This window comes from Mastigoproctus giganteus, chromosome 2, assembly GCF_048544385.1.
Source record: "Mastigoproctus giganteus isolate SK-2022 chromosome 2, ASM4854438v1, whole genome shotgun sequence".
Taxonomy (NCBI): Eukaryota; Metazoa; Arthropoda; class Arachnida; order Uropygi; family Thelyphonidae; genus Mastigoproctus; species Mastigoproctus giganteus.
In genome coordinates this window covers 226,288,222-226,313,543 of record NC_143576.1, presented here as the reverse complement: position 1 = coordinate 226,313,543, position 25,322 = coordinate 226,288,222, and the positions used below count along the sequence as shown (strand labels likewise).

The 25,322-nt window shown below is 37.6% G+C and overlaps 1 protein-coding gene across 1 annotated transcript in view; it reads left to right on the top strand.

The window, feature by feature from the left end:
* Positions 1-25,322, top strand: part of LOC150090189 (acetoacetyl-CoA synthetase-like) — a 132,076-nt gene that overhangs the window by 20,038 nt on the left and 86,716 nt on the right. The window contains exons 3-5 of the mRNA XM_090369006.1: positions 3,755-3,858; positions 11,789-11,912; positions 24,739-24,852. Of these exons, the coding sequence (XP_090225132.1) occupies positions 3,755-3,858; positions 11,789-11,912; positions 24,739-24,852 (342 nt within the window). The remainder of the gene's footprint in view (positions 1-3,754; positions 3,859-11,788; positions 11,913-24,738; positions 24,853-25,322) is intronic.

Here is a 25,322-nt window from a genome sequence, read left to right as displayed (position 1 = left end):
AAACAATATTTAAAAAAATTACGTAGCGGTAGAAAAAATAAAGGAATGGAAGGAAAAGAATCTTGGAATTAAAAAGAATCATGAGATCTCCAAAATATCCCCAAAACTGTTCAATACATATGTTTGCCGGGAACAAACGCTTTAACTGAATGGAAGCTTTGAACATTAGAAAAAGCAATGCTTGTGTTAAAGTGTAACGTGGGCTCTTGCGAGGTATTTTACATTGATTATGCAATAATTCTACATTGGCAAAACAAATCGATTTGGCTGTAAAGTATTGATATTTTTAAATGTACCGTTTAATTGAATTGTTATTAGCTTATTTTTTAATGTAACTAACTTGAATAAATGTTTCCTAATTTTGTTTACAATTTCTAATTTTATTTATACTAAAACTATCGCTAAATATTGCAGTTAGTAAAATTTTTATATATTCTCTATGTTCTCGGTGGAAAGTGTCCCAGATGTTCCGCATTGGCTACTTAAAAATCTGGCTGCTTTACCGATTTGAAAATTAAACTTTAGTGCAGTCAAAAATGTGTAAGGTCAGACCTGCACTAAACTGAATTTGACTATAAATTGTAATTCTTAATTAATTTGATTATTTAATTAATTTAATTTTATTTTATTTTTACAAACAAGTGAACAACTGACAGAAATGTTTCTAGAATGTAACAGTTGAAATCAGGGGTGTCCAATCTTTTTTCAGCTTGGGGGTAAAACCAGATAAAATGCCAAAAGTTCCTTATCATTAATTATTTATGCGTTTTTCGAAAGAGAATTTAATTAAAGAAAGCATTATGGAAAAATATATATTTTCAAAATGAAAGCTATATTTTCTAACAAGCTAAGTTTAAACTCAGGGATGCATAAAACTGTGACCAGACTACATGCAATGTCTGGTTCAGCTCATCATGTGACAATCAAACTTTTTATCGTGCATGTATGTATTCAAAATTCAATCTGAAGCTACAGTGATGGACAAATGAACTGCATCACCTTAAAAAAGTAACATTTGTAGTGAAACATAAGATATTGTTTAATTACAGTCATTTTGTTTGTCGCAAAGCAAAGGTATTTCATCAGATAATGCTTCTTATAACATCAGACAGTAATTGCAAGGTATTGCATCAGCCGTTTCTATAAATACAGCGTTGGAAGGGTATATATGCTCGTTAGTATCCTGTTTTTCGAAGGTGTAAGCATGGCTCAATATTTTCAGTTGACACTAAGAAAAAAAGAGCGTAGCTGTTGTTCTGTCCCAGGAAGGGCTTTCTTTGCTTGTTATCACTGATAAAATAGGCTGCCATCAGTCAACACTATCCCAGGTGCTGAAATTAGAGCACGAAACCGGTGATGTAAAGAGAAGACCTGGATCAGGCCGTAAGAGAGAGACTATGCCTTCCCAAGATCAATATTTTAAATGGCTATGCCTTTGTAATTGCCATGCTAGTGCTCCTGATCTAAAACTGGACTCTTGAGATGGCCTCTGGTGTTGAAACAAGCGAACTATCCAAAGACGGCTTTCGGAATGTCGTCTGCATGCCTATCGGCCCAAGAAGAAGCCTTTGTTGACCCAACAAATGAGGAAGCAGCAACTTGCTTGGGCCAAAACGCATGTTTCATGGACAAAAGAGCAATGGGACATCATCTTTTCTGACGAATCGAAATTCAACCTGCATGGCTCAGATGGGAAGCGATATGTTAGAAGACGAAAATCGAAGGCATACCATCCTGACTGCATAATACTGACTGTAAAGTTCCCCACTGGTCAGATGGGGTGAGGTGAATTAAGTTTATTTAACAGAACAGTGAATGCAGAAACCTACACTACTATCTTCGAGGAGTGCCTGAAACCTGTTATTAGGGATTACCACACAGACGTCCAAAACTGCATTTTTCAACAGGACTCAGCACCTTGCCACATAGCAAAATTGGTAAGTTTTATGCTATTTAGATTTAATGATTGTCTTCTTGTTTGTCTTCTTGTCTCACAAGGCTTAAAACATACTTGCACCAATGTTTTCTCTCGTTTTTTCCCCTTAAGGTGCAGTCATACCTCAGAAATGCTGGCATTACAATGTTCTACTGGCCTGCTAACAGTCCAGATTTGAACCCTATTGAAGATTGCTGGAACATAATGTCATCTAAAATTGCTCAGAAGAAGCAAACAAGTAAGATTCAGCTGCAGGAGAGCATTGTAAGGGTGTGGTACCACGAAATTGGGCAACCATAAACTCTATGCCAGATCGTTGCAAGGCTGTAATTGCAGCTTGAGGAGGAACAACAAAATATTGAGGACTTATTTTGCTGATTTACAGTACATAATACTATTATGTTAACTTGTCATTTCAGTTTGTACACATAAATGCAAAAAAATATATGTATGGTTGTCATGATTGCCATTTGCATGATTTGTCATATTTCTATTAATTACACATTTTACCCTTTTGGAAAAATATTTATGACAATTACATATATCAGGGGGAGTCTTTTTATTGGATTTCATCCACAGAGATATATATCCCATCTAACAAATGCATTTCAAACATTTCTGCAACCCAAGATGCAGTGCAAAACCATTATTTGCAAAGTTCTCAAGTGATGCAGTTTTTTTGTTTGCCACTGTATATATCTCAAACTAGTTTTAAACTTGAAGATGCATAAAGCTGCAGTCACACTGCACACGTTATCTGGTTCAGCTCATCACACGACAGTCAAACCTTTTATCAAGCATGTAACTGGTCACAGTTGATGATACTACATTCAACAGATCACTTGTCATTGGAGGCGATACCAGGATTTTCTAAAGTGGGGAGGGAATCAAGCAGTTAAAGGATGGCTAAAGCAGGTTTTCAGGGATCATTAAGCTTTAATCATCATGCATAGTATGAGTAAAAATCCACATTTTTTGATCATAGGAGAAAGGGGCTATAGCCACTTTAGAACCACCCGTGCTCTTCATCACTTATTGATCAAACTGTTTGGTTCAGATCACTCAAATTAAAATTGATTTACCCTTTTTTTCAATGGAAGAGATTTGTGGGATGAAAAAATGAAAAGTTACCTCATCCGGAATGGTTCAAGATAATTATGGAATAAAATTAAAAATGAGATGAACATTTCAAGCAAATAGAATTTTATATTTTATTAAATTAACATTTATTTAGCATATTGTTATTTCTATGTGTAGAGCAGCAATGAAATTTGTTATGAACAGTTAATCAGTGTGAGAAGCCTTGCATTTGGTAATATTTAATGACAACATTACTGTAAATTAATACTTTTTATGCATATTTCGACATGAAAATAAATTGCCATACTCAGTGACAAAACACCATATAATACCATTTCTGAGGGGGGGGGAGAAGAGGGCTGACATTTGATTTGGCATCGTTTAAAAGAGCATGAGGGGGGGAGGACATTTGCAAATCTCTCTTTTGGGTAGGAGCAGAATTTGTAGCTTCCCTGGCTGAATTGAATTAAATATTTTTGTTAGTGAAATTTTCATTAAAATGTATTTGTTGTAATCAGATTTTTCTGTATGTCAAATTCAGTCAAATGTTAGATCTTCCCAAAACTAACTTTATTCAGAGAGATCCTTGATAGATTTCAGGCCCTGGATATAGCATGAGAATAATAACAATATTTGAATCCTACAGATGGTTTCAATTGTGCTAGCTGGTAGTTAGCAATTGAAATGTTAATTTAGCAGTAATAACTTATAATTAATTCACTGTCATTTATTTTTCAGAAAACTATCTTGATGTGCATGACTGGTCAGTAAAAAATTATCCAGAATTTTGGGCTGAGGTTTGGGATTTTATAGAAATTGTCTGCTCTAAGCATTTTACAGAGGTTTGTAAATATACTTGCATAATATTATTATTATTAATTAAAGCACAGTTATTATCAAAATAGAACAGAAAATAACAAAAGCTTTGTTCTCAACTAGATTAAAATTTATGCAAATAATAAGTGCATTAATAAAAATTTATTTATTTAATCATTATATATCATATTGGTGGGGAAGGTTAGGTCACCTATTGACTCACAGATTATTGGGATACTCCCATATATATATATAGGTAGAGGTGTATAAAGCCTTGAATGGTTTGAGCATGCTCAATGCTGATGGGATTCTTCCTCTCGCTCAGAATAATCACCTGAGAGGGCATAAATTCAGATTGAGGAAAGACAGATGTAAGATAGATGCGCGGAAATTTGCCTTTAGCCAGCGGGTAGTTGGTTGGTGGAAAAGGCTTCCATCCCTTGTTGTGGAAGTTGATAGCCTAAATAAATTTAAGGCTCAGCTGGACAGGTATTTCGAACGAACAGAGGGGTGAAGTGGAAGTTTTTTTTTTTTTTTTTTGGCTGATGCTGCATAAGCTTGCTTTCTTGCATCATATGCCTCTACTAATGCTAATGCTAATATAATCTTTATTGTGTACAAAAGGATGTATACAATGTACCCTTCACAGCAGGAATGCCAGGGGCTTCACATTGTTGGTGGACAAAGGCCTTGAGGACGAGGGCCCACATCTAGATTCGGGTTCATCCCCCAGGGCCAACAATATAATAAGTTTCAGTTAAATTATTTACAATATATTCATAAAGATATTATACAAAACTTTTGACATTATATACAATATTATACAGACATACTTTTTAAATTTATTATATTGCCACATTACTGTGCAGTTTACCCAGTTGAGTTTAGGCCATCAAGGATCTGTCTCCGGTATTTGCGATCCTTGGAAAATTTGTAGAGGTCGACGTCAATTGCTTGGACTGTGATGAGCATCTGCATGGGGGCTAGCCGACCGGGCTAGCCAGGTGGGTAAAGTGCCTACCTGGCAACCCAAAGGTCGTGGGTTCGAATCCTACCTCGGGCTTGGATCAGAGTACTGCAAAAACCTTGGGAGGTGCATTATGACCACAGAAGCCGATGCGCCAACAACTACCAAAAAAATAAAAAAATCAAATCTGCATGGGAAGAAACCGGTCGCTATTAGGGTTGGCAATAAGTGTGGGAAGAGTGACCTCAGTCCAGGTTGAGGGACTCTCCAGCTGCACAGTTCCCAGATGTATGGCTCTGAGATTATTCCAGTGGTCATTTTGGCAGTTAGGGTGAGGCATCTTTCCATTATCAGATTTGGCAGTCGAGTAAAGTTTAGTGTGGCTGCCATCGCAGTTATTCTTTGCTGGGGTGGGCGATGATGTTTATGTGTGATCCAACGAAGGAGCCAGTATTTGGAGGAGCACACACACTTGATATTCGTGGGGGCTGCAGATGCCCATATTTCTGAAACGTATAACATGACGGAGTATACAGAGGTGTACATGTATCGCTGAGTCACATCCAAATCCTTAACATGGAGTAGTTGTTGTTTGGTAGTCCAGTGAATTTTGCAGAATTTTGTTAATGAGCTTGTCAATGTGGGGGTTGAAGGTCAGTTTGCAATTGAGGACGACTCCCAAGTCCGTATGCCTATTTACCACCGGAAGGAGAATGCTATCTAGAGAAACTTGGACTTCAGTGGGTTGGTGCTTCAAAGAAAAGACAATTTGAGCTTATTTTGCAGGATTAATAAGTAGTCCAAATTGATAGAGATATGATCCTAAGTCGATCATATCTCTTCTTGATCTTTTCATTGATGTTTGAGATATGTTCACTGGGGTTAATCTGGGTGTGTAGCTTAATATCATCAGCATAGCAGATTATGTCTTTTCTCTGTTGCACAAACGGAATAATGACTGCAGTAAATAATGCTGTGGAGAGGACTCCACCTTAGGGAACTCCCGGTGATTTTTCTTGAGATTATACCTTGATCCCTGTCAGAAGAATGATTCTGTCAGAAAGCAGGGTTGTGATAAACCACAACATGTCACCTTTTATATGAAAGTAGTTTTCTAGGAGGTGAACGAGCGAGGGAATGCTGATTGAGTCGAAGGCAGCTTCCAGGTCGACATACATGACGGCAAGTTCTGCTTTAGCTTCTAGTGCTCTGAGAATGGTGCTGGTTATGGATGTTAAATTGGTGACTGTGGATCTTCCGGGAATGGCTATATGTTGGCCGACTCACTCGGCATAATAGGATGGTTATTGATTAATAACCATTGACATAATAGGATGGTTATTGATTAAAGTGCATCATTTTGAAGACCTGTAGACAGAAAACAGCTAATTGTGCAGAAATTTAGAATAGAGAATAGCCAAGCAATGTGAAAAGCAATGACACAGAAAATAATGCTTTCATAAAGTGCTACTGCTGAATGGAGGGGAATGACATTGTAGAATTCCATCAAGTACTTATTCTTATTTTTATCAGTAGCTCAGCTTTTATTATTTTTACTTGCTTAAGTTTTGGACATTAGCCTTTAACACTGATTTGTCATCTAAATGTCAACTCATTTGTCATCATATTTAATGTATAGCCTGAATATGTTTTAGAAGCTTAGATAAATAGCATATTTCAGATAATAGTTCCATAGTCCAAAACTTGTTTTTAAGTTGTGTATGCGTATTCCATCTTCAAGTTGCAAATTTTCTGAATGAAAACTTGATTTTCCAGGAGAAAAAAAGCCATGCAATCCTCATTCATGACTGTCTAACTTGGGATGAAAAATAATGAAAGTTGCACACTCCAATCCAGTAGTGTTATAATAATAAGATAATTAATTTTCATTATTGCACATTTACGTTTTAACTTTAACTCTCTTTTTGTTTTTAATTCTCATTTTTGTTCTCCTCCTGGTCAGGAACCTGATTTACCTTGGCAAGCTTGTTTGTGAAAGAGCTCAACTTATTTTGTTGTCTTAATTATTTAAAATTCTTACATAGCATTTACCTATGTGTTTAAGCATAAGCAATGTAAACACTGTATGTGCCCTTGCATATATGTGAATATGAAGTGGCCAATAGACCCCTTTTCTTTTTTTTTCTGAATGCAATGGGCATTTTGGATAGCTTTATAAAGAGTGATTAGTCTGAGAGGTGACAATAAAATTAACAGTGCAATGTCTGACAGAACAGACAGATTAATTTAACAATAATTGAGACATATAAAATTATTTTTGGTACTTTAGCATTAGCATTAGCATTAGTAGAGGCATTTGATGCAAGAAAGCAAGCTTATGCAGCATCAGCCAAAAAAAAAAAAAAAAAAAAAACCACTTCCACTTCACCCCTCTGTTCGTTCAAAATACCTGTCCAGCTGAGCCTTAAACTTATTTAGGCTATCAACCTCCACCACAAGGGATGGAAGTCTGTTCCACCAACCAACCACTCGCTGGCTAAAGGCAAATTTCCGCACGTCTATCCTACATCTGTCTTTCCTCAATTTGAATTTATGCCCTCTCAGGTGATTATTCTGAGCTAGAGGAAGAATCCCATCAGCATTGAGCATGCTTAAACCATTCAAGGCTTTATACACCTCTATCAGATCACCTCGCTGGTGCCTAGTCTCCAGACACTGTAATTTGCAAAACTTAAGCCTTTCTTCGTAAGAGCACCCCTTTGTTCCATTCACTAATCTTGTTGCCCTTCTCTGTACTCGTTCCAGCAGCTCTACATCCTTCTTGAAATGAGGCCTCCAGACCTGTATACAGTACTCTAGGTGTGGCCTGACCATCGCCTTATACAATGGAATAATCACCTCCTTATCCCTGCTGGAAAAATTCCTGTATATCATTGACAATACTCCATGAGCTACTCTTGCAGCCCATCTGCACTGCTCAGGGAACTTCATATCTGCCTGCACAACCACCCCCAAGTCCCTTTCATTCTCTACCACTGTCAGTGTTGTACCATAGAGTTGATACGTTGCTCTGGGGTTGCTGTTTCCCATGTGTAGTACTTTACATTTGTCAATGTTAAACTTCATTTGCCACCTCTCAGCCCATCTGCTCAACCTTTCCAGATCCTGTTGCAGAAGCATAGTGTCAGTAGTGTCCTTGACAACCCTGCCAACCTTTGTATCGTCTGCAAACTTGGACATTAATCCCGATATACCATCATCAATATCATTTATAAATACAGAAAACAATAATGGACCCAACACTGAGCCCTGAGGGACTCCACTAATAACATCAGTCCACGATGAGCAGTGTCCATTGATTACCACTCTCTGTCTTCTCCCCCTCAACCACCCCTTTATCCATAGCAGCAATTTGCCTCCAATGTCACACTGCTCCAATTTGTGTAGCAGTCTTCCATGTGCAACAGTATCAAAAGCCTTTCTAAGATCCAAGTATATAATATCAAAGTTATTCCCTGCATCCAGTTCTTTTGTGACTGCATCATAGTATCCAATCAAGTTGGTCAGGCAAGACTTCCCCTTAACAAAACCATGCTGTGTCTGAGCTATAACTGAAGTCTTGTCTAAATGATCCTGCAGTGCGTCTTTAACCAGTGCCTCCATTAATTTTCCTGGAACAGAAGTCAAGCTCACAGGTCTATAATTACTTGTGTCAGCCTTTGATCCTCCTTTGTGAATTGGGGTCACATTTGCACATTTCCAGTCTATGGGTACCTCCCCTGAGTCCAAGGAAGCTCTCATAATTATGGCTAAGGGTTTGCTTACTTCCTTTGCTGCCTCCTTTAATATAACTGGATAGATCCCATCCACCCCTGGTGCCTTTCTTGTGTTTATCTTCAACAGTTTCTCCTCCACTTTACTCCCAGTTATTTCAAGATTCTGTAACTTACTGCTAGAGTTGAATACACCTCTGGCATTCCCCTCGCTGAATAACTCCTCATGTGTGAATGTCGATGCAAAATATTCATTTAGTTTGTTAGCCACCTGAGCAGGATCATCAACACTTGACCCATCAATATCAAGTGGACCAATCTGATTCATCCCTTTCCTTCTAGAGTTTACATAAGTAAAGAACTCTTTGCTGTTTTTCTTTGCATCCCTTGCCAAGGATTTCTCGTAATCTGCCTTCGCCTGCCTAACCTCCTTTGTAACTTGGTTGCATATCAACTTGTATCTATCATAGGCTTCTGTGTCATGTGTTAATTTGTAAGTATCCCATGCATTTTTCTTCTCTGCCATATGCCTCATTAGTTCATCTGACATCCATTTTGGCCTAAACCTTGAACAATATTTCTTAGTTGGTATGTAAAGCCTAGTAGCTTCCAAGATAAGTTCTTTGAATGCTTCCCATTTTGAATTTGCTGTTGGTAACATCATCAGTTGGTCCCACTGTATAGAATTTAAATACTGTCTCAGTCCATCGTAGTCGCCTTTACGGAAGCAATAACCCTTCCCTTTACCCCTAATGGTAGTTACCTCTTTGAGTAAATCCCACTTCAGCACACTGTGATCACTGCCACCTAGTGGTTTGTTTATCTGCAGATTCTTAATGCATGAAGAATCACTGCTGATAATCAAATCAAGAGTATTACTCCCTCTAGTTGCCTCCCGAACATGCTGATGTAGAAAACAATCATCCAATAAATCCACAAAAGCCCTGCTAGTGTGTGAGTATCCAGCCCCCAAATTCCAGTCAATATCTGGGAAATTAAAATCTCCCATTATAAGACACTCTGATTTACTGGCCCACTCTATTTCCCTGTACAGTTCCTTATTATACTCATCAGAGTCATTAGGCCTATAGCACACTCCTACTCTCAATTTTGATCTCCCAATGCTTATGTCACACCAAACTGACTCCACACTGCACTGTCCAGCGATGTCGACTGGCTTCACTTCCTTGGTTTTTATGTGTTTCTTAACTAATAGCATAACACCTCCCCCCTTCCTATCCTGTCTATCCTTTCTGTAGACGTTGTACTCCCCAAATTGCAGTTCCGCATCCCTTATATCTGTGTGACACCACGTCTCTGATATCCCAACAATATCTGCCTTCGATGTTTTGAGCAATACCTCAAATTCATCAAATTTATTTACTAAACTCCTAGCATTGGTGTACACGCAAGTATACCTGCACCTGTTTCTATTCTTAGCTACCCTAACACAACCCATGTGTTTACTTGTACCACAATGGCTCCCAGCAGTCTCTGAAATACCATGCATCTTGTTTTTCAGGCTTCTGCTCATTCTAATAGAAGCAGTGCAAGAATCTCTTTCACCTCTGCCAGTGGCTACTGTCAATCTATTGGTCTTTGTCTCCCCCCAAGCTAGCAGTTTTCCGACCCACCTAACACTGCCTCGATAGCATCAGCAAATATTCTTGCACCCTTTCTATTTAAGTGTATCCCATCCCTGTAGAAGCAATCTCTCCTGTCAACAAGTACAGTCCAGGCTGAAAAAAATTCTACCCTTTGAGCCTTGCACAATCTTTCCAGGGCCGAATTGATCGACAAGGCTCTCATCATATACTCCCTCCTATCGTGTCTGGGCAGAATTGCAGACACTTTCAAATTCAACCCTAATTCTCGGCTTTTGTTCAACAGTGACCTGTACTTGTTAAGTAATTCTGCCGGTCTCCTACTCTTAATATTATTAGTGCCAACGTGTACAACTATATCACCTTTTGTGCCCTTAAAAGATGATATTCGCTCTACAACGTCATCAACCTTTGCCCCTGGCAGACATACCCTGGTCCTGTTCCACCTATCTTTTTTACAAAGCATGTTCCCCGTTTCCCTGACAATAGAGTCACCAACAACTACTAGTTCCTTCGGGACCAGCGCATTCTGCCTTGGGGGTTGTCTCTGTGTCACGCGATGCCCAAGTGCAAGCTCTGGCGTTGATGTGGGCAGCTGAGAGCTTGATGGGCCCCTCAATTTAGTTTCTTCGAGGGCATCCACCCTGTCCTTCAAGCTCTCATATAGGCCCAAAAGAACGCCGAGTTGTTGCCTGATATCGTTACACTCCTTGCATCGCGCACACACAAAGACATCCCCCTTGGCAGTATCAAGTCCCGTACCCGATTGCTCTGCAAACATCAAGCAAACAGTGCATTTTATAAGGCTGTGAGTCAGAGGACAACTGCCCCCCTCAGTTCTGCTCTGAGCCACAGCACTTCCATTAGCTTGAGCCTTTTGCTTTGCTGCTCTGGTCTGAGTCATGATTCTATTAATTTATTAATTAATTATGTTATGTTATTAATTATATTACGTTTGTAATCTAAGTCGTTATATGTATTTATTTAAACGTACAATTTAACTGCTAACGAAGTTCAACTAACGCTATCTAGTACGGTATATAACCTACGGTATATCTAGTACGGTATCACAATGGCAGGAAAGTTAATAACGGTAGCGGTAGTTACGAACACGTGGAAACCCTTACCGATACTTTTACAAGGCCGAGTAAAGAATAAATACACCAAATTAATCAAAAAATCACAAAATAATGTTATACTACTAAATTTAAATCAAAAGTTTTAGAAAAACAATAATTTCAAATCAATAAATAAGAAAAATCCACTTAGCGGCTTGGAACACGACCGTCACTAGTAGCCTCGTCAGCAGACTCTCTAATGCAGGTGGAAAAACTTGAGTTCCTGGTGAGAAATTCTCTCAGTCTCCCTTTGAAGTTGACTAATTCAATTCCCACTTGAAAAAAATGTAAGCAGTCTCTCCCAACCTTAGATTTTTTCTCAGATGGGTGGAAGCAACTAGCAGCTAAACTTCACTCAGTATTATCAGAGCTGAAAGTATCAATTCATTTATTATTCATTTATAATTTCATAATCATATTCTCAGTACAATATGTATGCATCTCATTTTTGATTTTTGACTGAAGTTGACTTTCATGATTCAATTTAAAAGATGTTTGTTGATATTTAAAAAATTTGTAATTTTTATATTTAGGTTATAGATACAAAAGCTAAATTTGAAGATTCTCCAGAATGGTTTCATGGTGCTCGACTTAACTTTGCTGAAAATGTACTCCGGGATAATGGTAATCCTGATCGAGTGGTATTATATGCTGCAAGTGAGTTCTTAAATTTTACATTTATAACTCTTAATTGTGGTATTTATGGATATGTTGTAACACTTTTTGAAGAGCTTCTGTCTGAGCTAGAACTGTGCCATGGTGTCCTAAGGCTCAGGTACATGGTTAGTTTAGTCTTCTTAACTTTTGTTATAACTACATTACAGCTATTAAACAAATAGTCATCTGCCCCCATCTATATTGGGAATAAATGAATGATGTTTAGTGACATAAGGATCAAATCTGATGGCTTCCCCCAATTTGCATGTCCAATTGGGGGGGGCATCAAATACAAAACACCCAGGGTCCAGGTTTGTCTGCCTACTGAATGCTAAGAAATGTACACTTGCACATAGCATCTATATTGGGGTTGCACAATGCAGTACAATACACTTTATTTACCTATTCCAGTTTCTTTTTCTGTGAAATTTTTATTCATATAAATGAGCTGCCATAGATGGTACTTCATAATGTATTAAATTATGCTGTATCACAATTTATTTTATTTTGAGTTCTAGATAGCAAACTAATGCAGGTGGAAAAACTTGAGTTCCTGGTGAGAAATTCTCTCAGTCTCCCTTTGAAGTTGACTAATTCAATTCCCACTTGAAAAAAATGTAAGCAGTCTCTCCCAACCTTAGATTTTTTCTCAGATGGGTGGAAGCAACTAGCAGCTAAACTTCACTCAGTATTATCAGAGCTGAAAGTATCAATACACAGTATTATTGTTCAAGGGCCCAAAATAGTTGAACATGGATCGCAAGAATAAAAATATACCTATATATAAAAAAACAACCCAGATGTTCTATCAAAAATCAACATACATTTTTGTAGATATTACAAAATTTTTGTACATTAATATGAAATATTACGTATAATATTTGTGTATTAATTTATGCCTAATATATATCAATTTATGCATAATATTAGTATGTTAATATGAAATATTATGTATAATGTTGATGACCAAACACTATCATGAACACCTATGCTTGTGGATAATGTGGATTACTCTAATTGGCCAGAGTCAGCTAGTGGCATCCTGTAATGCATATTTCTCAGGTTGGCTACAGCCATGGGCACCGGCAGCATGGTGCAAGTGCAGAAACTGGAAGTCTTGCCCCAAGTAATACTTTAAGTATTACTTGGTGCAAAACTTTAGCATATAAATCTTGTACAGCTCGAAGTATTCTAAATAGATTTTTTAAAAGTAATATTTGCAGTATATCCGTATATCCGAAACATTGGCTCTGCTGATCATGGAAATCAGTCAAACTTGACTTAATTAAGATATTACACATGTTAGAAAATTTGGTGAAGAAAAAATTTATTCCCACATGCACCACCTTGTAAAATATCCTGCTGGCACCTGTTACGAGTGGTATAGATCCCACCTTTCTCTTTTGACTAAATTAAACTTTTATTAATTGATAAAACCAAAGTTAGCCTGGTTTCATTTATTGCTGATGTCTATATTATTAATCGAGCACCTGTGTTTTAATCAATAATCTATTAATTCCATCAACAAGGAGGAAAACCTGTAGAATCAATCAAATGGGGCTCACATCTGGTGAGTATGGGCTTGGCACACCCAGGGACCTGAGCTAGATATCATCATTCTTCTTTTTCTTGGTGATTCTGTTCTATTTCTCTCTCTCTCTCTCTCTCTCTCTCTCTCCCTCTCTCTCTCTCTCTCTCTCTCTCTCTCTCTCTCTCTCTTGGGGTAATTTGGAAATTTTTTTTTGGCTGATTCAGCATAAGCTTCAGGCTTCCTTGTACCATATGGCTAATGATAATAATAATAAATAATAATAATTATTCAAAATTAGAGTTAAAATATCAAGAACCTTAAAAAAAGCCCACCCACATGTAACTAGCATAGAAAAAGCCATGTAGATGTATGTGCCACATAAGCCTAGGTTTGCATTCACAGTACAGTGGTAGATTTCCAATGTAAGGTCAGGAAAGGGTCAAGAAAAACTATCTTCTCTTATAAACCTGCGAGAGCTTCACAAGTATGAGATGACACCGGAGTAGGGGTAGAGTGGGGAAAATTGTTTTCCCACGTGTACAACAAATACCTTGAGCTCTCTCTAAGTGTTCTCTGGTGTTAAGTAACATTCTTGCTTGCCCAAATGGTCAAGATTGTGCATGTCATGTGCAGAGCCACAGTGGTGACTATAGTGAAAGAGTTGTGACGTAACTATGGTTCGATGGATGTGGAAATTTCTGGAGGATGGGGTGATGATTCCTTATCCATCATGCACTGTTCAGGCACTTGGGATCTGACCCCGTACTTGGAGCAGCCAATGAGAGGGAGTAGTTGTCTAAACATAGAGAGCTGCTCCTGGTTTAAAAAGGGCCCTTAGCAGGACCCCAGGGGTGTGTGAGAGTGATTGTCAAGAGTTGGTCCAGCAGTCCTTTTGGTAGTTGGTGTTAATGTTGAAGTGAAAAGTGTGGAAAAAAGAGTTATCTAAGTGCCAGTGCAGAAGTGTTAAAGAAAAGTGGATCCAGAGAAGCAAGAAAGCAAGGAGGAAACACCAGAGCAGAAAGCCGCCCCATAGAGTCAAAGAAGAAGATAAAAGGGGTGAGCAGAAAAGCTTTACTATTTGTAAGATGTGTGTGTGTGAAAGACAAACTTTTAAATGGAATAGTGATGGAATAACTAAGTTTTAAAAAAAGATGATTCCTTTCTATGATTTACTATGTTAAGCATGATGTATTATATGTCATGGAACCTAATTTTGGAGAATAGCATGAATATTAAATGGTTAATACACATGGTGAGAAGTAGAAATTTGACTATCCTATTTACTTAAATATTATAGTAAAGGATAAGTTAAGAGTAGGATGTTGATACTTAAGCAATGGTGATGGCTACACATATGAGAATTTTATACCTTGTAAATTATTATGTTAATGGACTGACCCTTTTGTAAAGGGGTATAAGATAACCAAATTAATCATTATAATACTTTATATTTGCAAACATCATGTTTCGATAATGAGATTTTAAAGAGAGATTTTAAGAGAATGTAAGTGATATGTACATGCTTCTTTTCTATATATTCAATGAACGTTTGTTTTGTTGAAATTTTGCCTCGTTGCTAAACACTCCTATTCACACCAGTAATTGCCAGACTTGGATAAGATCAAAATGGAAAAAGGTTACAGCATATTGATGAACTTAAGTTCTTATCTTCTTAAGTTCCACAAAATTACACAATGCACACATTTCCAAACTGCGACATTTGGAGAGGTGAGTTTTTCTTCTCCTCTCTCCTATGTTGAAGGTATACAAGATCTGATCCTAATCAAAACCACCTGATGAACACATTATGCCAAATCTACACTGAAGGTGCAAAATATTGGGAGCACCCCCACTTCTTTAAAGTGCGAAGGCATAATGTAAGTGCCGCATCAAAAGGTCCAGCAACATGTACCTCCTGAAGAGACCCTCACCCCAAACAAAAGGGGCGGGGTATCCCTGAGGAGTTTTTAACTTCTCTTCCCAACATTTGGTGATGTAACGTAACTAACTTTAATCTGGCGATGAAACTCAACTCTTCTTTTTTCTTTTCATTCCCCCCTACACACCCATGGCTGCAGCATAATGTTCTTGCATTTCTATTGGAGTGCATTATAGGCCTAATTACTGCACTGAGTATAACAAACAACTAGGTAGTGACCTCCAGAAATGTGTTTTAGAAAAATATCACAAAGGTGTTCAAAATTGATTCCTATAACAGAACATATGATAACGATGAAAGTGTAGTGCAATTTCCATTATAAAAATGACCTTTTTGGAGAGATAAATAGCTTAGTTATATAGCAAAATTTTCAACTTCCAAGGTCTTGGAATGAATTACCAAAAAAAAAACCAATGTTATTGGGTTCACATTACGATATTTTCACGATATCTCCATTTATTCCTATGGGATGCAAAATATGTTTCCACAATTTTTTTTAAGTTTGCACCAGCTGGCAAAAACTTACGTAAAGTCGAATTTCCATATGTCAAGTATTACGTAAGCCGGGGAGTGCCAGTACTCTAGATCTAGTTATCAGCAACGATTCTCTATGTATTTAGAATTTGCAGGTAAAAGACCCACTGGGTGGCTGTGATCACAGTGTGCCGATGTGGGATTTACTTGGAGACATAACTACTGGTAGGGGTAAAGGGAAGAGTGTTTGCATTTGTAAAGGCTGAATACATTGGTCTCAGTTTTTAAATTTCATGCATTGGGAACAACTGATGATGTTACCAACAGCAAATACTAATGGGAAACATTCAGGGACGTAATTGTAAAAGCTGCTAGCGTTTTTGTACCAAAGAAGAAATGCAGTTCAAGACCTAAATGGTTGTTAGATGAACTGATGACACTTCTGCCAGCAAAGAAAAATGTATGGGATATGTATAAATTATCAGTTGATACAGATGCTCATAGTAGATATAAACTAGTCTGCAATCAAGTCACAAATAAGGTCAGGCAAACTAAGGCAGATTACAAGAAATATCTGGCAAAGAAAAGCAGCAAAGACTTCTTTATTTATTCAAACGGTAGAAGGAAGGGATTGAATCACATTGAGTCCAATAGATATGAATGGATTAACTGTTGATGATCCTGCTCAGGTTTCTGACAAACTGATTAGGTATTTTGCATCTTCATTCATGCACAAGCAGTTCTTTAGGGAGGGAAATGCTGGAAATTCATCAGAATTTAACAGGAAGCTAAATTATTTTGTGATAACTGAGAGGAAAGTTAATGAGAAATGGATGAAGCATAACATGAAAAAGGTGCCTGTGGTGGATGGGATTTATCCAATTATATTAAGAGATGCAGCAAAGGAGATAAACAAACTCTTAGCCATAATTAGCATTTGCAGAGGTTTATGATGCAAGAAAGCAAGCTTATACAGCATTGGCCAAAGGAAAAAAAAAATCTTCCCATTTCACCCATCTGGTCATTTCAAATGTTTATCTAGTTCAGCCTTAAATTTATTTAAGCTATCAACTTCCACAACAACAGATGGAAGTTTGTTCCAGCAATCAACTAGCTGCTGGGTAAAAGCAAACTTCTGCACATCTATTCTGCAACTGTCTTTTCTTAATTTGAATCTATGCCCACTCAGGTTCTTAATCTGAGCAAGCGGAAGTCCCATCAGCATTGAGCCTGCTGAAACCATTCAAGGCCTCATACACCTCAGTCAGATCACCTCACAGGTGCCTAGTCTCCAGATGCTGCAAATTGCAGAACTTAAGCCTCTCTTGGTAAGAGCACCCCTTTGTTCCTCTCACTAGTCTTGTTGCCCTTCTCTGTTCTCATTCTAGTAACTCTACATCCTTCCTAAAATGAGACCTTCAGACCTGTATGCGGTACTCAAGGTGTGACCTGACCATTGCCTTATACAAAGGGATAATCACCTCCTTGTCTCTCTCTGTTAGCAAAATTCCTGTATATCATTGACAAAACTCCATGACCTGCTCTTGCAGCCCATCTGCACTGCTCAGAGAACTTCATAACTGACTGATAAATACTCCCAGGTCTCTTTCATTCTCTACCTCCCTGAGTGTAGTACCACACAGTTGGTACATTTCTCTTGGATTACTGCTACCCATATGCAGTACTTTGCATTTGTCAATTTTAAACTTCAGTTACTACTTCTTATCCTATCTGCCCAACTTTTCTAGATCCTGTTGCAATAGCACACTGCCATTACTGTCATTAATAACCCTGCCAACCTTTGCATCATCTGCAAACTTGGAAATCAAGCCAAGCCTGATATACCTTCATCGATATCATTGATAAATATGCAAAACAACAATGGGCTCGACACCGAACCCTGGGGTACTCCACATACAGCAGTGTCCATTTATTACCATTCTCTGCCATTTCCCACTCAACCATCCCTTTATCCATTGCAGAAACTTGCCCTTAATGCCATATCGCTCCAATTTGTACAGCAGTCTTCCATGTTCAACAGTATCAAAAGATTTCTTGAAATCAAAGTATATGATATCAAAATTATTTTTTGCATCCGGTTCTTTTGTGACCATATCATAGTAGCCAATCAAAATGGTCAGACAAGGCTTCCTCTTAACAAACCCATGCTGTATCTGAACTGTTACTGCTGTCTTGTCTAGATGATCTTGCATCACTTCTTTAACCAGTGACTCCATTATTTTCCACTGAACAGAAGTTAAACTAACAGGTCTGTAATTATTTGTCACCCTTTGAACCCTCTTTGTGAATTGGGGATACATTTTCACATCTCCAGTCCATGTGGACCTCCCCTGAATCTAAGAATTATGAGAGTATCGTGTATCCTTGGATTCAGGGGGAGGTCCCTATGGACTGGAGATGCAAATGTATCTCCATTTCACAAGGGAGGATCAAAAGGCGACATGTATGATTACAGACCTGTTGGCTTAACCTCAGTTCCAGGGAGAATAATAGAATCTCTGGTTAAAGAAGTGATGCAGGACCATCTAGACAGGAATGCAATTATACTGCAATCATGGATTGTCAAGGAGCAACCTTGTCTGACCAGTTTGATTAGATACTATAATGCAATAACAAAGGAACTGAATGCAAAAAATAATTTTGATATCATGTACTGAGATTTCAGGAAATCTTTTGATGGTGTTTCATATAAAAGACTGCTGTATAAATTTTAGCAGTGCGACATTAAGGGCAAGTTACTGCTTTGTATGAAGGGATGATTGAGTGGGAGAAGACAGAGAGTGGTTATTAATGGAAATCACTCTTCATCACCTATTGTTATTAGTGTAGCTCTCCAGGTTGTTTTGTTGTTGTTATTTGGTTTTTAGGAGCATTAGCAACTAAGGCCATACTGCTCCAGGGATATGCGGTGGTCATTCCCTGACCCTTCCGCATCCTCCATATTTGGTGGTCACGGGCTCGAACCCTGGCCTAATCAAGAAGCATGTGCTACGCACTGCCGCTCCTGCCCACCTGGCTACGGAGGCGCCAGCTCTCCAGGGTTCAGTGCTGCCCCCCATTTTTTATGAAAACCCCCAAAAATAAAGGGTAGTAGAACCTGTCGTACTTAGTAACATACATTGGCTGAAGGTTTAAGAGATGAAAAAAGGCAAAAAAGGGATGAAAGAAGGCTTGTTGACATTAGACCAATTTCTATAGATTGTAATTTTTGGGAAATACATATGAAGGGAGGTTGTTCTAGAAAATGGAAATTGAAGGAATAAATGAGGAAGAAGAAAAGTTGGTTCTGGGAGTTTGAAGTTGGACAGTAAAAGGATGCTGACTGGCTGTGGCACATGTTTGGACTTGTTTGGAAGAAAGAGCAGGGATTATAGAAGCAAATTCAGAACAACAGGCCCATGGAAGTATCTCTAAAAAATTATGCAGCAGAAACAATCTCTGTGAGACAGAGCGTGGAGAGACTTTGTTAGAGATGGCTAATTAATTAACCTAACTGCCCTCCTTTGAATGGAATCTAGAAGCCTGAGAGAGGTTTTAGGGACACAGCTCCAGATGTGGGAACAATATTCCACAGTAGGGTGGATCTGCAATTTGTACAGAGTGAGAAACTGTTGGTAGTACTGAGAGTGAAAGAGAAAACTCATTTTTTTTAGATTAAGAGGAAGTAGCAATATTTGTGATGTGCTTAAGCCAAGGAAGATTTGAAGTCAGGGTAATCCCTAATAGAAATATGTGATTTTGTCTAGAAATCTAAGTACATCAAAGATAAGAATAGGAGCAGAAGAATCATTTTTACAAGATATAAGACAGAACTGAGTTTTAGAATTGCAATCAACTAAGCTATCTTTGCACTCAGGGTGGTAGAGAATGAAAAAAGACCTGTGGGTAATTGTGCAGTCAGAAATAAAGTTTTCTTACAGTGTAGACAGGCTTCCAGAGCAGGTCATGGGGTTTTGTCAATGATATACTGGAATTTTACTAGTAGGGATAAGGAGGTGATTATCCCTTTGTATAAGGCAGTGATCAGGCCATGCCTTGAGTACTGCATACAGTTCTGGAGGCCTCATTTTAGGAAGCATGTAGAGTTGCTAGAACAAGAACAGAGAAGGGCAACAAGATTGGTGAGGGGAACTCCTACCAAGAAAGGCTTATGTTCTGCAAATTGCAGCATCTGGAGACTAGGCACTTGTGAAGTGATCTGATAGAGATGTACAGTAGAACGTCGGTTATCTGGAACATCAGTTATCCGGAATAATTTGAAAGGCTGATCTTTCTTTTTTTAATTTTTTATTAACTGTAGTAGAGTAAGCGCGTTACACTGATCATGTTTGCAAATTGAATTTTGATTCTAATAAGCAAAAGATCGAGTTTACTACTCATTTATAACAGATTGTACAAACAAAAAGCCCAATAAACTGAAAACTGCAAATTGTTTTTATTGTTTTATGGTTGTGACTTCTAGAATTCTATGTGACCTTCAGAAATGTGCTTTAGAAAAATATTCACAGAGACCTAGGTTTTCTTGGAAACCATAAGTGAATTTCAGAATAATTTAGATCCAGATTTGGCAAGAATAATATCGACCTGAAACAGTGCAATTTATTATTTTTCTCAATTTTTTACAGTAAAAGGTGAACGAAATGAAAAAGCGTAGTTTTTAACATTACAACAAAAAACAGAAATTATTAACAGAATTAGAAAAGGTGAAAATTTAGGAAATCTCTCCGAAGATTTTAATTTAGGGACTTCAACAATTTACATCAAGAAAAATTTCAATGCTATAACAGAATTTGTGTCGATTATGGATAGTGAAGGAGGATCTAGCAGGAAAAAGATAACGTTGAAACCCGAAAATGCCGCTTTAGAGAGTGCACTCACTTTATTTTTTTGCTTTCTTCAGAAGCAAAGTTTAGGTGAACCAGTGTCTGGCCCAATGTTATGTGAAAAAGCATTGGATTTCAATCGAAAATTAAGAGGTAATGAAGATTTTAAGGGAAGCACAGGTTGGCTAAAAATTTTTAAACTGAGACACAGTATACGTGAACTAGACATTCAAGGTGAGAAAATTTCTACAGACAAATAGGCAGCGGTGTCCTATAAATGTAAGTTCGCTTCAGTTAAGCAAATTACAAGAAAGAAAACGTTTATAATGTTGATGAGATGGGCTTATTATGGAAAGTATTACCAATGCCTTAACCCTAGCCACTAAAAGAGAAATGCCTACACCAAGTTTTAAGATGAAAAAATAGCGAGTTACAATTGCTATATGTGCAAATGTCATTGGGACACATAGATTGTCCGTGCTCGTTATCGGTAAGTTGAAGAAACCAAAAGTATTTAAATTTTTTTAAAAATTTTCCTGTTTTGCATTAAAATCATAAAAATGCCTGGATGGATGTTTCTGTTTTCCAAAATTAGTTTATAATTTTTTTAAATTTAATTTAATCTTAATTATTTAATTTAATCATAAGATTAAATTTATTTAATCTTATGATTATCTTATGAAAATTATCTGGAAAATTTTCCAGTTTGATTATCCGGAAAATTTGGCTATCCAGAAGAGGTGTGACATCGATTATTCTGGATAACTGACGCTCTACTGTATTAGGCCTTGAATGGGTTGAGCAGGCTCAATGCTGATGGGATTCTTCCTCTTGCTCAGATTTTGAGCCTGAGGGGGCATAAATTCAAATTCAGCTGAGACAGTTGTAGAATAGATGTGCAGAAATTTGCTTTTAGCCAGCAGGTAGTTGATTGCTGGAACAAACTTCCATCTGTCGTTGTGGAAATTGATAGCTTAAATAAATTCAAGGAAGAACTGGACAAACTTTTTAGAAAATGAATTTGTGAAATGGGATTTTTTTTTTTTTTTTTTTGTCTGATGCTGTATAAGCTTGCTTTCTTGTATCATATGCCTCTACTAATGCTAATGCACCAAAAAAGAATTATCTAGAAATCAGCATTTAAGGATTTGGTAGTGGATATTTGAGAAGTTGAAGCTGTTTGTGCAGAGCAAGGTTTCTCAAACTGGAAGGGGAGATGCAATGTGCTATCATCAGCAAAACTATGGATCGAATTTCTGGTCAATGTAAGAAGGTTATTAATATAAAGGGGAAAAGAGTGGGAAAAAGAGGTGAACCTTGGGGAACACCAGCATTAGAGAAGAAGTTAGAAGACAGAGAGCCACCTACCATCACCTGTAGCAAGTGTTCAGAGAGAAAATTGGATACTCAATTACAAAAAACAATTGGAAAACTATAAGATGGAAGCTTATTTAAAAGACCTTTACGCTAAACACGATCAAAATCCTTTGAAATGTCAAGAGCAACTGCTTGAGTTTCAACCAAACTTTTCCATTGAATTTGTCCACAGATGTGTAACATAAGGAAGAATATTACCAGTGGATCGGCACTGACTGAATCCATACTGGCAATCATTGATCAGATGGAAGGTTCCCAGATAATTTATGAGTTTTGGTTAAATGATTTCTCCATTATTTTAGAAAGAGTAGAAGTAAGTGCAATGGGATGATAATTAGTTGGGAAGGATTTGTCACACTTTTTATGAACTGGTTGGATATGATCAAATTTCCAAACAGAAGGGAAAACACCTTTGGAATAAGAAAGTGTGAAAGGTGACCCAGAACAGGATAACCTCGGGAGCACAGGTTTTGAGAACAAGTGGAGAAATAACATCAGGACCTGGAGCTTTCTTGGCATCGAGACTACTCGAAATTCTTCTGACATTCTTTTGATGGAAGACCACAGGAGTCTTTGAATGGAATATACTGGGAATGGTAGGAGATGGTTTACCAAGATCATCAATACAAGAGTTAGATGAAAAGTAGTATGCTAGCAAGCTGGCTTTATCTTTAGCTGATGTGGCAGTAGAACCATCAAGTTTTAAGAGAGGTGGAAATAGAGATGGACAGAAGTTGCAGCCAGTAACTTTGGCAAGAGACCAGAATGCTCAACTATCATTTGGACAAGGAGCAAGTTTTCTACTCTTAGCCTTTTGAAAATCTAGTTTGGACTGATTAATAACTCTTTACAATTGTTGTGAGCTTTGGTATAGGCAGAAAATGAACAGAAGGTTGAGAATGGCCATGAGAGGAAGGCTCCATTGGAAAAGATACCATCACCAAGTTGTATTCTGAGGAACCTAGAGTACCACTCACCTCAACAGTGTATTTAGAAGAGTTGTTTGTGAGAAAAAGATCAAGATTGTTGACTGTATGGTTAGGATTGTCTGGTATTCTGGGAGTTAAATGAACAATCTGCCAATATCATTAGCAATTGCAAAAGCCTCAGAATCTCGATGATCTGGGTCCATGTGATTAGAAAACAGATGCTAGGTGGAGTTGTGAACATTAAAATCACCAAGGAAAGGTACCTCACTGTTAAGAAAATTGGACTGGGGAAAGTCCAGTTTCAGAGAGATGAAGTCGAAGAGTTCCAAGTGATTATTGGAGTTGGTAGAGCGATAGAGGCATCAGATGAATTTGACAGAATGGGGTAGAGAGATTTTAAGCTAGAGAAAATTGAAAAGAAGAGATTCCAAATTACTAAGTCTCTGACAGGGAATATCAGAATGGACATTTGCACAAGTACCACCTTTGAAGTGAAAGGAATCATACTGTAAATAATTAGCACAAATGAGTGGAGCAGTGATTGAATCAACTGATAACTGGAATTCTGTCAGAAAAAGTATGTGGGGCTTGGTAGACTGTAAGTGGAAATGGACGTCGTTGAAATTGGAACTGAGACCACGTATATTTGTGAAATGAAGGTGGATGTCTTTGGAAGATTTAGGTATTTTTTCAGATAAGTTTTTCTATTAGTTTGACTATTCATGATGTATCCATTAGTAAGAAAAAGTGGGGAGGATATGTTGTATGAAGTAATGAAATTTTTGGATATGGCATACCCACAGCAAGAATATACCCAGCTCCTTGACATAACGTGGTCTGGACAATGCCCCTTACATACATACTACTTGGAATCCCTCCATTATCTGGCAGAGTAGAAGCAGCAAGATCAGATCTTCCAGAAGCTTCCAGATCTTCCTGATCTGGAAGCCTCCTAGAGAGTTTCCAATAGGTTCTTCAGTCTGGTGGGCTGTCTAGCATCCAGCCTGCCAACTCTGTTTTAGGGCTATACCCTTCAAATGCAAGGAAGATTGGATCTTGTTATGATGTCCATCATAACCTCAAAAGACTCATTATACTGCATGATAGAAGATATTGGGGGTTGCTGGAGCTTTGCTCTGGAGACTAAACATGAGTTCTACCACTTCAAGCCTCCAATAAGCAAAGTGGTAGTATTACGCCAATTAATGAGAGTCATCTACCACCTAGTATTTACTTGGAACTCAGAGGGGTGACATTCCTCCATGTGGTGTGAATGCCACACCTTGACCCTGCTTATATTGATTTGCACCTGTATGGTCACCTTTGGTATACTAGGTGTCATATTTCAGGACTTGCACTAGGGGGTTATATCCAGGTTTACTACCAGTCCCACCATCATGAAGGTGCAAGTAGAGGCTTTGGTTGTCACAGAATGACCAGACTTCACTGAAATTTAGTCTACTTGACTTGGCTGTCACCTGACTGTCGGTTCAGTGCATTTTAGTCTCCCAAAAGCAAGCCAAGCTTGACAAATGGAAGAGAATATCTGTGACAGTCTCAAGGACCAACTCTGAGAGTCATTTGTAGCAAATTTAGTTTAACATCTGCCTTCCTTGCCAATATAAAATTATTCTAGCTTATAACTGAATTTTAAGATCATTTTTTTCAGTTTTTTAAAGTAAAACATCTATTTAAAGTTACTTATTTGTATTTATTAAAAAAAATTCTGTAGGTGAAGCAACAGATGAAATAAAAAAGGTGACATATGCCGAGTTGCGTGAAGGAGTAGCCCTATATGCATCAGCACTCAAAAAGGCTGGAGTAAAGAAGGGTGATATAGTTGTTGGTAAGTTTTTATTTTATTTCCAGTTTTTATTTTATTTCCATGCCCAAAATTAAATGCTAAGGAGAATCAAAACTATAAAGACTGTGTTATTTGTTAACATTACTTGTTATCATACTAAGCCATATTTTGACTAGCTGTTCATAGTTATCATGACTAGAAAATTAGTCATGATAACTATAGCCAAGCAATGCACTAAATTATAGAGATGCACTTAATTGGGAAGAATGTGCGTTTAGCAGAGATTTGAACTATAGTTTTGTTTTGTTAAGAACTTTATCGTTTCCTATAAAATAAGTGTACTTTCTTGATTAAATCAATTTTAAAGAAAAAGATAAATATTCCATATATGCAATATTCTAAAGAATGAATAAATATAATCCATTTTAAATAAATAAATGTATTTGTCTAAATCCCTTGATTTATGAAGTTTTCTAGTGCTACAGATTAGGTGCACGTTGGTTTATATTAAT